Source organism: Bos javanicus, chromosome 11 (genome assembly GCF_032452875.1).
Source record: "Bos javanicus breed banteng chromosome 11, ARS-OSU_banteng_1.0, whole genome shotgun sequence".
NCBI lineage: Eukaryota > Metazoa > Chordata > Mammalia > Artiodactyla > Bovidae > Bos > Bos javanicus.
In genome coordinates this window covers 20538315-20552768 of record NC_083878.1, presented here as the reverse complement: position 1 = coordinate 20552768, position 14454 = coordinate 20538315, and the positions used below count along the sequence as shown (strand labels likewise).

The window sequence follows — 14454 nt, the reverse complement described above, 5'->3', positions numbered from 1 at the left end:
AGGCACAACAGAGATTTTCATTTACCATGAAGGATATCCAATACTTAGTAAGAAAGATAACATGGCAGATCACCCAGACATGACAATTGTTAAAATTTTAGCAGAACACTGAGTTACATGAATGTTTTACGAGAAATGATAACATGCCCCTTACTATATGCAGAAATTGAACACATTCAAACGTTCTGGACTGGAACTCCCCCTTTCCAAACCTGTATATGAAGTCTCTTGAAAGTATAGGAGTTCATGTACTTTGTGGTGGAGGGTATACCTTGGCCTTGGCCTCAGTGACCTACCAGGAGAAATCATTTCAAAAACTCTCTGCCGCTAGTCTGTCTACTCCAAGGTCAGTAGAATGAGTGGTGAGTGAGCAACTACAGAGAGGAAAGAGTTCATAATGGTTCACTTTGTATGAAAGTGACTGGAGTTTAAGTGTAATAATCTACATATAATGCCGCCATCCAAAAATACCACTCAGCTTTTAAAAGTGGGGGGAGGGTGGATTTAATGTGGAAATTGTCCTTAGCTGGCTTCACACATACATGCTTTGATTATAAACCTGATGAAGACTAGCTATGATCAGGCAGCAGGGCTCTGATGTTAATTGGAAGAGGATATGGTATTACCACAATGAGGAGAGAGATTTCCTCTATCAACATCTTACTGAGAAATCTGTCAAATGTGGCAGAAATTCACAATATTTTCAAGATTCAAATAACTTTCAGAAAAGTTACACTCCTGTTGGGTCAAGTCCTTATTCAGAAACTTATCACTCAATCGAGACATCAATTTGTCCAATGAAGGCATTATGGACTACAGGGACCAAATAGGACTTTTGTTAAAACAAGTGAGATTGATTAGGCCTTATGTTTCAATTACGATCCCAAGTCCCACCATTACCAAAGAGTGTTCTTGTAGTTTCTCATAATTCTTAGCCGAAGTCTCTGTACCACTTTCTGCTGGCTTCCCAGGTGGCGCTAGTGGTAAAGATCCCACCTGCCAATGCAGGAGACATAAGAGACACGGGTTCAATCCCTGGGCCAGGAAGAGCCCCTGGAGGAGGGCGTGACAACCCACTCCAGTATTCTTGCCTGGGAAATCCCATGGACAGTCGCAGAGTCGGACATGACTAAAGCAACTTAGCACGCACGCACTGCTTGAATGAGCTGCTCCAGCAAACCTTACAATGTGACTGATTCTACATTACTTTCTGCTGCTAGAATCAATCACCTGTCTCAACTTGTGCATTCTCCTAGCTGTATAGGGATAGCCAGAGGTAGGCTTTGTGGACACAAGTGTACCTGCAAAACTCTTGTCTCTTCAGCTAGTACTTTCAGTGTTAAACTAGTTGTCAGAGTTTGGGCATGAATCAGTTGGACTGATTTAGGTATCTTGATGGGCTGTTATAAAAGATGAAAGGGAGAAACTGGCTCAGTTTGATGAACTGGTATCACTAGAACAAGGCTTGAAATTTAGGTAACAAGTGTGCATGTGTGTCCACGCATTTGGGATAGCAAACCAGCAATTTTTGACCTGATTTCCAGGATAAAGATGGTTAAAGGGTAGTGGGGAATCTATAGATCACTGCTAGTTAAGTTCAACTGAAAAATCCTTTTAACTATTAAAAATTGGGGAATATTAGAAATAAAACACAACTCTACAGAAATATGAACATTTTCAATAGATGAACTTCTATGCACATTTTTATAGAGTTGAGATCATGTGCATATATTATTTTGTCTTGTACCTGAACTTAAGATGCTCTGTGCATTTCCCTATGTCATTTTTGATATTATTTTTAATGTCAAAAATATTCTATTGTAGTTATATTCTAATATGGTTAACTGCTTTATTACTGTTCTGTTCAGTTCAGTTGCTCAGTTGTGTCCGACTCTTTGTGACTCCATGGACTCCAGCACACCAGGCTTCCCTGTCCATCACCAACCCTTGGAGCTTGCTCAAACTCAGGTTCATCAAGTCGGTGATGCCATCCAACCACCTCATCCTCTGTCATCCCCTTCTCTTCCTGCCTTCAATCCTTCCCTGCATCAGTCTTTTCCAGTGAGTCAGTTCTTCGCATCAAGTGGCCAAAGTATTGGAGTTTCAGCTTCAGCATCAGTCCTTCAGTGAATATTCAGGACTGATTTCCTTTAGGATTGACTGGATTATTACTGTTTCACATAGGGTTTTACTGTAAAAAATAATGCTATTGTGAACATTTGTGCATAAGTGTACTTTTTCACTTTAAGATTTTTTCTATAAAATAAAATTATGAGATAAAGAGTTTACATATTTTTAAGGCTCTGGTTAAATTTTACCAAATGTTTGGTCAAAATGCTCTCCCAGCAGCAGTGCATGAGATGGTCCACCTCGAGGCATCACTGTCAGTACTGAATGTTTCTTTAAGGAAAAAAAGTCCTTGCTATTTTGATGGTAAAACAGTATTCTATTATAATTTTCTTCACATTTTTAAAATTACTAGTTATAGTTTCCCTTTTGTTTTCTCTTATCAACAACTTATGTCCTTTGCCTTTTCCCCCTTTTTCTACCACATTAGTAAAATTATTTTGTTTTATAAAGTCGCCATTGAAGCAGCAATAAAACACTCACTAGAGTTCATTTTGTTGAATTGATTTAAATATTTTATTTAAGGAAATATTCTGAAGACTATAGTTCATTATTTATAGGAAAAATATAAAGCATACATGTTTAAAGATCATTTTGTAGTGACATTATAGGAAATAGATTTCTCCAAATAACATAATTAGTTTTGTAGTGCTACCAGTGGAATGCATTCTGCAGAAACATGGTTTTACCTTCAGATCTGAGCACACTGCCCTTACATCAAAAAAGAAAAAAGGATAATAAAAAAAAAAAGAAAAACACAACTTTGATTAGTTTAAATTTTTAGTAGACCACATCTGATTTGTTGAAGAGCAAGTTCTTTTATTTACCTCTTCAAGGAAGTGCTTATTTTTTTCACCTCTTTCTGAGCATCTTTATCCTATAAAGAAAATACAAATACACAGTAAAATTTCACACTTCACCCTGATACTCTAGGTACTTTGAAACAGACTTGTTGAACAAGGGGGTATTTTTTGAAAGACCATCACAAAGAAACTGTGCATGTCTTAGCACCAGGCATGATTTGGATCTCTGAGAATGTAAGTGATACAGAAAGCTATTTCCAGGCTCTTTCTCCAGCTGGTCTGGGGTGGTAGATACAGGAAGCAGAGCCCCTTCTGAGTAAGCTGACACACTGGATCCATCACCGTGTTAATGATAACATTGTTTTCTTCTTCAACTATAACATGTGGAAAAGGTCTGAGTCCTAGCAGCAGAATTTGAACAACTCTGAGATTACTCTGTAAGATCCAGACAAGATTCCATGGTAAGATCCAAACTACCTATTTTTTTATCAGGTAATTTAAGATTTAAAATCTGGAGATCCAACCAGTCCATCCTAAAGGAGCCCAGTCCTGGGTGTTCATTGGAAGGACTGATGCTGATGCTGAAACTCCAATACTTTGGCCACCTCATGCAAAGAGTTGACTCATTGGAAAAGACTCTGATGCTGGGAGGAATTGGGGGCAAGAGGAGAAGGGGACGACAGAGGATGAGATGGCCAGATGGCATCACTGACTCAATGCACATGAGTTTAAGTGAACTCCGGGAGTTGGTGATGGACAGTGAGGCCTGGCATGCTGTGATTCATGGGGTCACAAAGAGTCAGACACGACTGACCGACTGAACTGAACTGAATGTGTTTTATAGGACTCTATGTGTGTTATTATTTCCTTAAAACAAATGTGGAAGTTATGAAGAGTGGAAATAAATTCAGATGGTAGGGTGCTCCTACGCATTTTTTGTGTTTAACAGATACTTACCAACCACCTATCAGAAAAGGTTTAAGGTGTTTAACATATTTAAAGAAAACAGAGGAGGAAAAACTGGACAAAGTTTTTGGAAGCAGTCGTTGGCTATATTTTTTTAAAAAAACTGGAAGTTCTTCAATAGTTTTAATCATAAGCTTTAATACAGTGATTCTACTGCAGTGACTGATAAACTAGAAGTCTGCCTGCCTGCTAAGTCTACCTTCTATGAAATCAGTATTTTTGAAGACTCTGAGAAAATATGGCTAATGAATCTAGGTAAGTGATGCATTATTGAAAAGAACTTACAGAAAAGCCACAATTCAAGGTTAACTTTGTAATCCTAGGGCTAGCTTAGTGCCTGGCACCTAGAAGATTCTAAATAAGTGCCTATTAAATAGGCAGTTGGCTACCAAAGCTCAGTAACATTTTCTGAAATCTAGGAACCAATTTCTTACAGACAAATGATGTAGATGAAAGAACTGTTTCCATTAAATGCCTAAAGAAATAAATATACTCAAACTACAATAAAAGGTTTAAAATTAAGCTCATGGCTTAGCAATATCTGCCCTCTAGAGGCACCACAAAAAATTCCTCTAATTCCTACCCAATCCAACTGGTAACACCACACACACACCCCTTCCTTTTTTTACCTTCTTCCCAGGGCTTCCACCCCAGTCTTTAATTAATTTACTTTTTTTTTTTTTAATAGAGAGGACACTGGCAGTGCCTTTCAGCTAAAACAAACAAAAAAACAAAACAAAACACCACCTAAAACCACCACCTCCAGTCACGCTTTCTTGTCACTGCCTAAAATGCACCCCATTCAGACCATTAATCCTCTTTGGTACTCACCCCAATACTGCTCTTCTCTGCTCTCTCTTCCCTGACTCAACCTCTCACTTCTCCCCCTTTTCCCAGACAGAGCTCCCTGGAACTCCTGTTAGAAGACTTGTTTTGAAGTCATATTTGCATAACCAGCAAAGAATTTGCTAAGAGAATATTTTTGAGGGGGGCTCAGGAAGAGAATGAGGGAGTGGTTAGGGCCAATGGTAGAGGGTAATTGCCCTCGACCGTTTCTTATATTTGTTAACAAACTCCTGATCACTCTCTTTCTATTTTTGATGACTTTGGCGCCTTGGTCACTCTCTCCGAGTTCTACCACCACTGATGGAGACTCCACTGTTCCCATGGATTGTGTATCCCAGCCTTGCAGAAGGATGCCTCTTCATCTTTTCTTCCTCCACAATGAGCACACCCTGGGATGTGTCAGACCTAAAACTGCTCCATGTCTGAGACAGGGATCTTGTTCTCTAAAGACTGCTTATCCTTGAGGGTCATTTACCTATCCATTTCTCCTCTCTCAAGAATTCAACATTTCAGCCATACTGAACTGTGGTGTTGGAGAAGACACTTGAGAGTCCCTTGGACTGCAAGGAGATCCAACCAGTCCATTCTAAAGGAGATCAGCCCTGGGTGTTCTTTGGAAGGAATGATGCTAAAGCTGAAACTCCAGTACTTTGGCCACCTCATGAGAAGAGTTGACTCATTGGAAAAGACTCTGATGCTGGGAGGGATTGGGGGCAGGAGGACAAGGGGACGACAGAGGATGAGATGGCTGGATGGCATCACCAACTCGATGGACGTGAGTTTGAGTGAACTCCAGGAGTTGGTGATGGACAGGGAGGCCTGGCATGCTGCAGTTCATGGAGTTGCAAAGAGTCGGACATGACTGAGCGACTGAACTGAACTGAGACTTGCAGAAGCTGAAGTTCCAATACTTTGGCCACCTGATGTGAAGAGCCAACTCACTGAAAAAGACCCTGATGCTGAGAAAGACTGAGGACAGGAGGAGAAGGGCATGACAGAGGATGAGATGGTTGGATGGCATCACCGACTCAATGGACATGAGTTTGAGCAAACTCTGGGAGATGGTGAAGGAAGGACAGGGAAGCCTGGTGTGCTGTAGTCCATGGGGTCGCAAACAGACACGAATGAGTGACTGAAAAACAACAATACACTCGATAGAGTGCTTTTCCACATCATATTTATCAGTTCCAAGCCTTTGTTAGTTCTCTAGTATTTCATAAAATATGGTGTGTATACCACTAACATTGGTATCACCTGGGATATTTGAATTACTTATAAAGTATGCATATTTGTCCATGTTTTCATTCACCCTTGCCAAGTAGGTATGTATTTCAACAGAGTGATGAGAACACATTTTTTATATGTTTCATTTTTCAGTCACATTAAAAGGTGTTGTCTGATTAAACAAAGACTTTGTAAATACGTTTAGAGCTGTGTAAAAAAATGGAAACTGACCAATTGATTAACAGTGATGTAATAAAGGAATACACCTCCATTACTCAGCATAACGTTTCACGACTTTTTAAACATTTATTTATTATTTGTTTTTTGGCTGTGCTGGGTCTTCGTTGCTGCACAGGCTCTTCTCTAGTTGCAGCGAGCAGGGGTTACTCTCTAGTGGTGGGGCGTGGGCTTCTCACTGCAGTGGCTTCTCTGGTTGCAGAGCTTGGGCTCTAGGGAGCAGGGACTTCAGTGGTTGAGGCTCCAGGATTCAGGAGCACAGGCTCAGTAATTGTGGAGCACAGGATTAATTGTTCCATGGTATGTGAGACTTTCCCCAACCAGGGATCAAACCGATGTCTCCTGCACTGGCAGATGGATTCTTTATCACTGAGCCACCAGGGAAGCCCCATTTCATGATTTTTTAAAGACAAATACCCATGTATTAGATTTTTCATCAACAGCTCTTTCTCATTGTTTATTACGTCTCACCAGAATCTGTATTCAGCGTTTCTAAGAATGCATCATAGTTTACATCTTTACATGGCATTATTTTCAGTAATATATTTGGCAAAAGTCTAATTATATGTTGAATTTTGTACTAAAGGGTTCTTGATAGGTTCCCCCCCTCCCGAGTATGAAGTTTCTTATATAAAATCCAGATGAAGGCATTTCTACATTGACTTGAGGCCTGAGGAATTCTCAAGTGTAAGAACTTGAAGGCTGACTGAAGCATGATCACTTCATTCATAACATGGAGAGTGTCTGATACGGTGAAAATCTTCGCATGTCCTGGAGCGTTGCTTTATGAGCAATGGGTTTCCCATGTTTATTTCACTTAATTGCTTCTCCGACATGAACTATCTTGTAGTTTCCAAATGTCCTTCTCCTGGTAAAGACTTGCTGCTTCCCTTCCTGTTTGAGTTTTCTGTAAGGCTTGTGCGTTGGCTGACGGCTGCAGGGTTTCTCCCCTCTATGAGGTCTCTGCTGTTTATAAAGGTTGGTGCTGAGACTGAAGATTCCTCCATACTCTCTAGAGTTCCTCTCTGGTGTAAGTTGTTTCATAATAACTAAGGTTACAGCATCAACTAAAGGCTTTACCACATAGATGATATTCATAGTTTCTCTGTAGTATGAATTCACTCATATCATTTCAAAGAAGAATTATTACTGGAGGCATTTCCATAATGATCACAAAGGGTTTCTCTCTGGTGTGAGTTCTCTGTTATGAAGAAAAGGTAACTCTCTGGCCAAAGTGTTCCCCACGTTTGTTATAGGGTTTCTCTTCAGTGTGAGCTAACATGTGTTAAGTTACTGCTGAGCTGTGAGTGAATACTTCCCCATTCTCAGTATGTTCAAAGAACTCCTTTCCAGTGTGAAATTTCTGCTACTGATGAGAGGCTGTAAAAGGTTGGCCCACATCCATTCATCAACTCATTCATTTACATATGAATTCTATGCTGATCATTCAGTGATAACCTTTAGTTAAAAGTCTTTGCCACATTGGTTACATTCAAAAGGTGTGTTGAAGCATGTTCACTGCACAGCTATCTGATTAATTTTGAGGCCTTCATTATGCTTCAAGCACTTGATATTTGCCCATGTTTATGCAAATGTCCTCTTATAAGAACCCAGGTTATTGTTTTGAGTTCAGATTACTCCTTTCTTCCTCAAATTCAAACTATTTACTCTGACAGGAGAGGTGAAAAATATCTTTAAGGGACTAGATCTGATAGACTGCCTGAAGAACTAAGGACGGATCCTGACATTGTACAGGAGACAGGGATCAAGACCATCCCCAAGAAAAAGAAAAGCAAAAAAGCAAAATGGCTGTCTGAGGAGGCCTTACAAATAGCTGAGAAAAGAAGAGAAGTGAAAAGCAAAGGAGAAAAGGAAGATATAGCCATTTGAATGCAGAGTTCCAAAGAACAGCAAGAAAGATAAGAAAACCTTCTTCAGTGATCAGTGCAAAGAAATAGAGAAAAACAATAGAAGGGGAAAGACTAGCGATCTCTTCAGGAAAATTAGAGATACCAAGGGAACATTTCATGCAAAGATGGGCTCGATAAAGGACAGAAATGGTATGGACCTAAAAGAAGTAGAAGATATTAAGAAGAGGTGGCAAGAAAAAACTGTATTAAAAAGATCTTCATGACCCAGATAATCACGATGGTGTGATCACTGACCTAGAGCCAGACATCCTGGAATGTGAAGTCAAGTGGGCCTTAGGGAGCATCTCTACAAACAAAGCTAGTGGAGGTGATGGAATCCCAGCTGAGCTATTTCAAATCCTAAAAGATGATGCTGTGAAAGTGTTGCACTCAATATGCCAGCAAATTTGGAAAACTCAGCAGTGGCCACAGGACTGGAAAAGGTCAGTTTTCATTCCAATCCCAAAGCAAGGCAATGCCAAAGAATGCTCAAACTACCACACAATTGCACTCATCTCATACACTAGTAAAGTAATGCTCAAAATTCTCCAAGCCAGGCTTCAGTAATACATGATCTGTGAACTTCCAGATGTTCAAGCTGGATTTTAAAAAGGCAGAGGAACCAGAGATCAAGTTGCCAACATCCGCTAGATCATCAAAAAAGCAAGAGAGTTTCAGAAAAACATCTATTTTTGCTTTATTAACTATGTCAAAGCCTTTGACTGTGTGGATCACAATAAACTGTGGAAAATTCTTCAAGAGATGGGAATACCAGACCACCTGACCTGCCTCCTGAGAAATCTGTATGCAGGTCAGGAAGCAACAGTTAGAACTGGACATGGAACAACAGACTGGTTCCAAATAGGAAAAGGAGTACATCAAGGCTGTATATTGTCACCCTGCTTATTTAACTTCTATGCAGAGTACATCATGAGAAACGCTGGGCTGGAGGAAGCACAAGCTGGGATTAAGATTGCTAGGAGAAATATTCATAACCTCAGATACACAGATGACACTGCCTTTATGGCAGAAAGTGAAGAAGAACTAAAGAACCTCTTGATGAAAGTGAAAGAGGAGAGTGAAAAAGTTGTCTTAAAGCTCAGCATTCAGAAAACTAAGATCATGGCATCTGGTCTCATCACTTCATGGCAAATAGATGGAGAAACAGTGGAAACTGTGGCAGACGTTATTTTTTTGGGCTCCAAAATCACTGCAGATGGTGACTGCAGCCATGAAATTAAAAGACTCTTGTTCCTTGGAAGGAAAGCTATGACCAACCTAGATAGCATATTCAAGAGCAGAGACATTACTTTGCCAACAAAGGTCCGTCTAGTCAAGGCTATGGTTTTTCCAGCAGTCATGTATGGATGTGAGAGTTGGACTATAAAGAAAGCTGAGTGCTGAAGAATTGATGCTTTTGAACTGTGATGTTGGAGAAGACTCTCGAGAGTCCCTTGGACTGCAAGGAGATCCAATCAGTCCATCCTAAAGGAGATCAGTCCTGAGAGTTCATTGGAAGGCATGATGTTGAAGCTGAAACTCTAATACTTTGGCTACCTGATGGAAAGAACTGACTCATTTGAAAAGACCCTGATGTTGGGAAAGATTGAAGGCGGGAGAAGAAGGGGACGACAGAGGATGAGATGGTCGGATGGCATCACTGACTCAATGGACATGAGTTTATGTAAACTCCAGCAGTTGGTGATGGACAGAGAGGCCTGGCATGCTGCAGGTCATGGGGTGGCAAAGAGTCGGATATAACTGAGCGATTGAACTGAACTGAACCCTGACACTATATGGCTCCTTCCTACAGATATTCTGCATGGAAGTTAGGTCCTAGCTTTTAAGAGTTTTCAGCCTAGACTCTGGCCTTGGGCAAGTCCTTTCCCTCCCGTACTCCAGCTCTTCCCCTTGAACAAGGTGGGCAGGCACATCTGATTTTCAGAGCTCATCCCCCAGGCAGATCCAACGACTAATGTTTTCCATCAGTCGTGTCTCTGTATGGCTTCCTCTGAGATGGGTCCAGCAGACCCACTCTCCCTAAGTCCACAGCCATGTCCTCAAAGGTCCTCATCTCCTGGGGCTGCGATGCCAAGAACTCAGCCACCACGTGCCTTCCTCTGTTCTCTCACCCAGGGACCATCGGAGCACTAGGCCTGCAGAGCAGACCCCAATGGACAGAGTGAGTCACACTGACAGTGAGGTTGTTGTCACCACCCTCTGCAGCTCGGCACTTCTTTCTCTCTATAAAAAGGCCAGGAATTCATATTTTTAACAAGCCTCCCACCCCCAAGAAAGTCTTAAAGATTTAAATGACTGGGTTTAAATTCTAATTTCCTTAGAAGCTCAGTTACCTGTCAGAACCTCAAGAAGGCTTTTCTTAGCCCTAGTTCAGGTTGCAGTCCCAGTTTTATTTTCTCATAAACTCTGTGCTTTCATCTCTATTACCCTCATCATACTTTATTGCTATTACTTGTTCAGTGCCTGCCTTCAGACTATAGAATTCATGGTGGCAAAGACAGGATCTGCTTTATTTCTCACTGTGTCCCAAGCCTCTGACAGAGCAGCACCATATTTTTAATATAAATGAGTAAAGGTAATTTTTTTCACTTATTCAAGCACACACATTTAAAAATACAGATTTTTTTGATCTGAAAATACATCAATACTGTCTACTAAAGACTTTGGATAAATAAGAGAGAGACATATTAAGCCATTATACTCTGGGCATTTGAATAATGATTTATCAGACATCAACTTTACTAGACTGCATACTGGTTAAGAATGACTGATCACAAACTGATGCTATATCAACAGTTATTTTAAGAAAATTACAGTTAAGTTCAGTTGCTCAGTTGTGCAAAGCTGAACTCTTTGCAACCCCATGGATGGCAGCACGCCAGGCTTCCCTGTCCATCACCAACTCCCGGAGCTTACTCAAACTCATGTCTATCAAGTCACGAGTTTCTTTTTTTTTTTTTTAGACAGCATATTTAAAAAATTCATTACAAGGAAGGCTAAAAAACTTCTTTAAGGTGTTTTTTACATAGAAAGCTTAAGAAATAATATATATATGTATATTTTAGAAATAATGTATTTTGAATGCAGATAAACATAAGGTAAGAGACGAAAGAGTGCAAATTGGAGTATGTAAACAGAGTAACACTTCCTACCTACATTCAGGAAATGTCTGTTCAGATAGTGGGAAAGTATCCACTCCAAAATGGCTTTATCAAAAAAAATTTCTTAATGTACAAGGAAGGATATATTCCCCAGGCAAGAATAGCACAGAAGGTAATGTACAAGAAATACATTTAACTGAGAAAAAAATAGGCAAATACAAATTTCTAACAAATGAGACCCTGGACAACATTGCTGGATTCCTTACAACAGGAAGATAGATTAAGAGTTGGGGACTGACTATACTTTCTAAACTTATCTGAAAAACTGACAGTCTTAACTAAGATAATCAAATATGAGATCTTAATTAAAACAGAACTTAGAACTGAAGATATTTAAAGTAGATTTAGGATTTTAGGGAATTCTCTGATGGCTTAGTGGTTAGAATCCGTGCTTTCACTGCCAGGGCCCTGGGTTCAATCCCTGGTTGGGGAACTAAGATCCCACAAGCTGAGTGGTGCAGCCAAAAACAAAAAAAATTTAGGATTTTTTTTTTTTTTTTTACTAAGAGTGTTACTAAGGAAAGTAATGATTATCAATCTGTAGAACAGGTTGTAAATAAAGCCCAGAACTTTAAACTACAAGTAATTTCAAAGACAACTATATCACTTGCTTTAATTTCTACACTCCCAGAGGCATATTCTTTCTGTAGTCGTTTCTGGTATATTGTATTTATTGTCCAAAAAGAGTTTGTCTTAGAGGAGCAATGAATGTCATTTCAAAGTTTTATAACATTTTTAAAGTAGTTTTTTTTTTCTTTACTGAATTAGCACATCCCTCACTAAAACTCAAAATCTTACACAATGTTTTTTTACATTTGAGCCTTCTCAGGTTGCTCTGAGCCAGTAACTTGGACACTTCCTCTGGGCAAACAACTTTCAGGCTACTGAGGTCATCATTATTTCACTCAGTGATCACTCTCACATTGTCTCAGACACAGGAATCCCTTTTATTTTAAAAGAAGGAATGCTTCCCAGGACCTGACATTACCTTTCTAGGGTCAAGAAAAGTTCACATGAATAATAAAATACCGTAATTTCAGATTCTGGAAACATAAAGCCGCTTACATGCACGAATCTGGGCTCTAGAGGCCCAAGGGCTGACAGTCCCAATATTAAGTGCTGTGTGACGAGCTCCAGGCTCCTTGATAAGGACAGAAGTCATTTCACGAATAACTGTGATGCCAAGAAGAGGGTACGAGTGCCATACAAAGAAGCACAGATGCTTTGCAAGTTCACAAAAGGGAGAGAGAACTGATGGCTGAGCTGCCTTTGTTGTGACGAATGCCAAAGCTAGATATGTTGGAAATAAATAACTGGGTCAGCAAAATCACTGATGTGATATACTTCAACTTAGAAAACCTTTACAGAAAGTGGATACTACAGATAATTTGCCTCATTCTAGTTTCTAACTGAAAAAGAAATTGAGATATTCCTGACAGTATCTGAACCACGTTAAAAAAAAAAACTAGGAATATAAATTATTGGAAAAATAAGTAATGTGGGAAATATTTGCTAATGCTGTTTTGCTTATTACATAAATAGTTCCACATGGCCCAGCTTTCTTAGCTACATTTATTACTAGCTCAGCTGGTAAAGAGTCTACCTGCAATGCAGGAGACCCTGGTTCGATTCCTGGATGGAGAAGATCCCCTGGAGAAGGAATAGGCCACCCACTCCAGTATTCTTGGGCTTCCCTGGTGGCTTAGACGGTAAAGAATCTGCTTGCGATGTGGAAGACCTGGGTTCGATTCCTGGGTAGGTAAGCTCCCCTGGAGAAGGGATATGCTACCTACTCCAGTATTCTTGGACTTCTCTGGTAGCTCAGACAGTAAAGAATCCGCCTGCAATGAGAAAGACTTGGGTTTGACCCCTGGCTTGGGAAGATCCCCTGGAGGAGGGCATGGCAACCCACTCCAGTATTCTTGCCTGGAGAATCCCCATGGACAGAGGAGCCTGGGGGGCTACAGTCCATAGGGTCACAAAGAGTCGGACAAAACTGAGTGACTCAGCACAGGGTAGCTATTTAGTATTACTTATTAGCGCTATTCTTTTTCTTTTGTACGGCATTAGTCTTTGGAGCCTTCCTACCAATACTTACGGAGTCCTTGTTATATGCCAGGCACTATATTTGGCACCAGGAAGAGAGTGATGAATGAAAAACACCTAGTTGCTACTTTCATGGAACAACCACACAAATAACTATAGAATCACAACTGTGCTAAATGACAAGAAGGAAAAGCATGAGGTGCCTTCTTGCCTGAGAGTGCCAAGGGAATCTTTCCTGAAGAAATGCCGTTTATGGTGAGGCTTGAAGGATGAAGGGAGTGGGGGGTGGTTCGTAAGGGAATGTTTCAGAAAGAGGGAACGCCATATGCCAAGGGTGCAAGGTGGGAGGAGCACAGCGCAGAGGAGGAGAGAGGGGCACCAGCCCTGAAAGGCATGCTAAAAATTCTGAACTGCATCCTAAAAGCAAAGGGTGTTCAAGCAAGGAAGTGACGTGTGAGGTTTATGTTTAATCTATGGCTTTGGCTGACACTGGGAGCCAGCAATGACTGAGCAGGGGCAAGAGGCTATGAGACCAGCTGGGAGGTTGACATGATTGTAGCTCGGGTGAAAGAGGATGGTGCCCTGCTTGGAGGGCTGGCTGGAGAGTGAGACAGGTAGAGAGAGAGAGAGGGAGCACGCACGCAGCTGGATGACTCAAGGCATGTTTTAGAACACCTCTGAGAACTTGGTGACTGGGCTGAGAGACAAGGAAGAGTCAAGGAGCATTCCCAGCTTTCCTAGTTATGGGGGTGGAGGTGCCATTTACTAAGAAGGGCAGATGGAGGAAGAGTGGATGCAAAGGCCTAATGATGAGTTGAGTCTGAGATGTCTGTGAGTCATCCAAGCGGAGGTGTCAAGCAGGACACTGGATAATCAGGTCTAGACTCAGAGGCGAGGTCTAGAGACACACATCTGAGGATCCCTGGTAGTTATGTAGCATTTGAAGCCATGGAGGATAGGTTTGGCTGGCAGGGAGGAGGAAAGGGAGAGAAGACTTAGCAACCAAGGATCAAACCCTGAAGCTCATCAATTTGGCCCTCTTATGAGAGCTCTACATGTCAGGCATAGATACTTGCATTTCATACCAGGTAGTATACCTCATTATCATATTGC

The 14454-nt window shown here is 40.8% G+C and overlaps 1 protein-coding gene across 7 annotated transcripts in view; it reads right to left on the bottom strand.

Annotated features, from left to right (window-relative positions):
* Positions 1-1732: 1732 nt before the first annotated feature.
* Positions 1733-14454, bottom strand: part of RMDN2 (regulator of microtubule dynamics 2) — a 68431-nt gene continuing 55709 nt past the window's right edge. For 4 of the 7 annotated variants that reach the window (XM_061432099.1, XM_061432096.1, XM_061432095.1 and 1 more), the window contains one exon: positions 10773-13136. In XM_061432099.1, coding sequence (XP_061288083.1) covers positions 12879-13136 — 258 coding nt within the window. In that variant the 3' untranslated portion in view covers positions 10773-12878. Of the gene's footprint in view, positions 2192-2619; positions 3005-10772; positions 13137-14454 lie in introns of those variants that run through there. The other 3 variants (XM_061432101.1, XM_061432098.1, XM_061432097.1) reach the window with 2 other exon arrangements.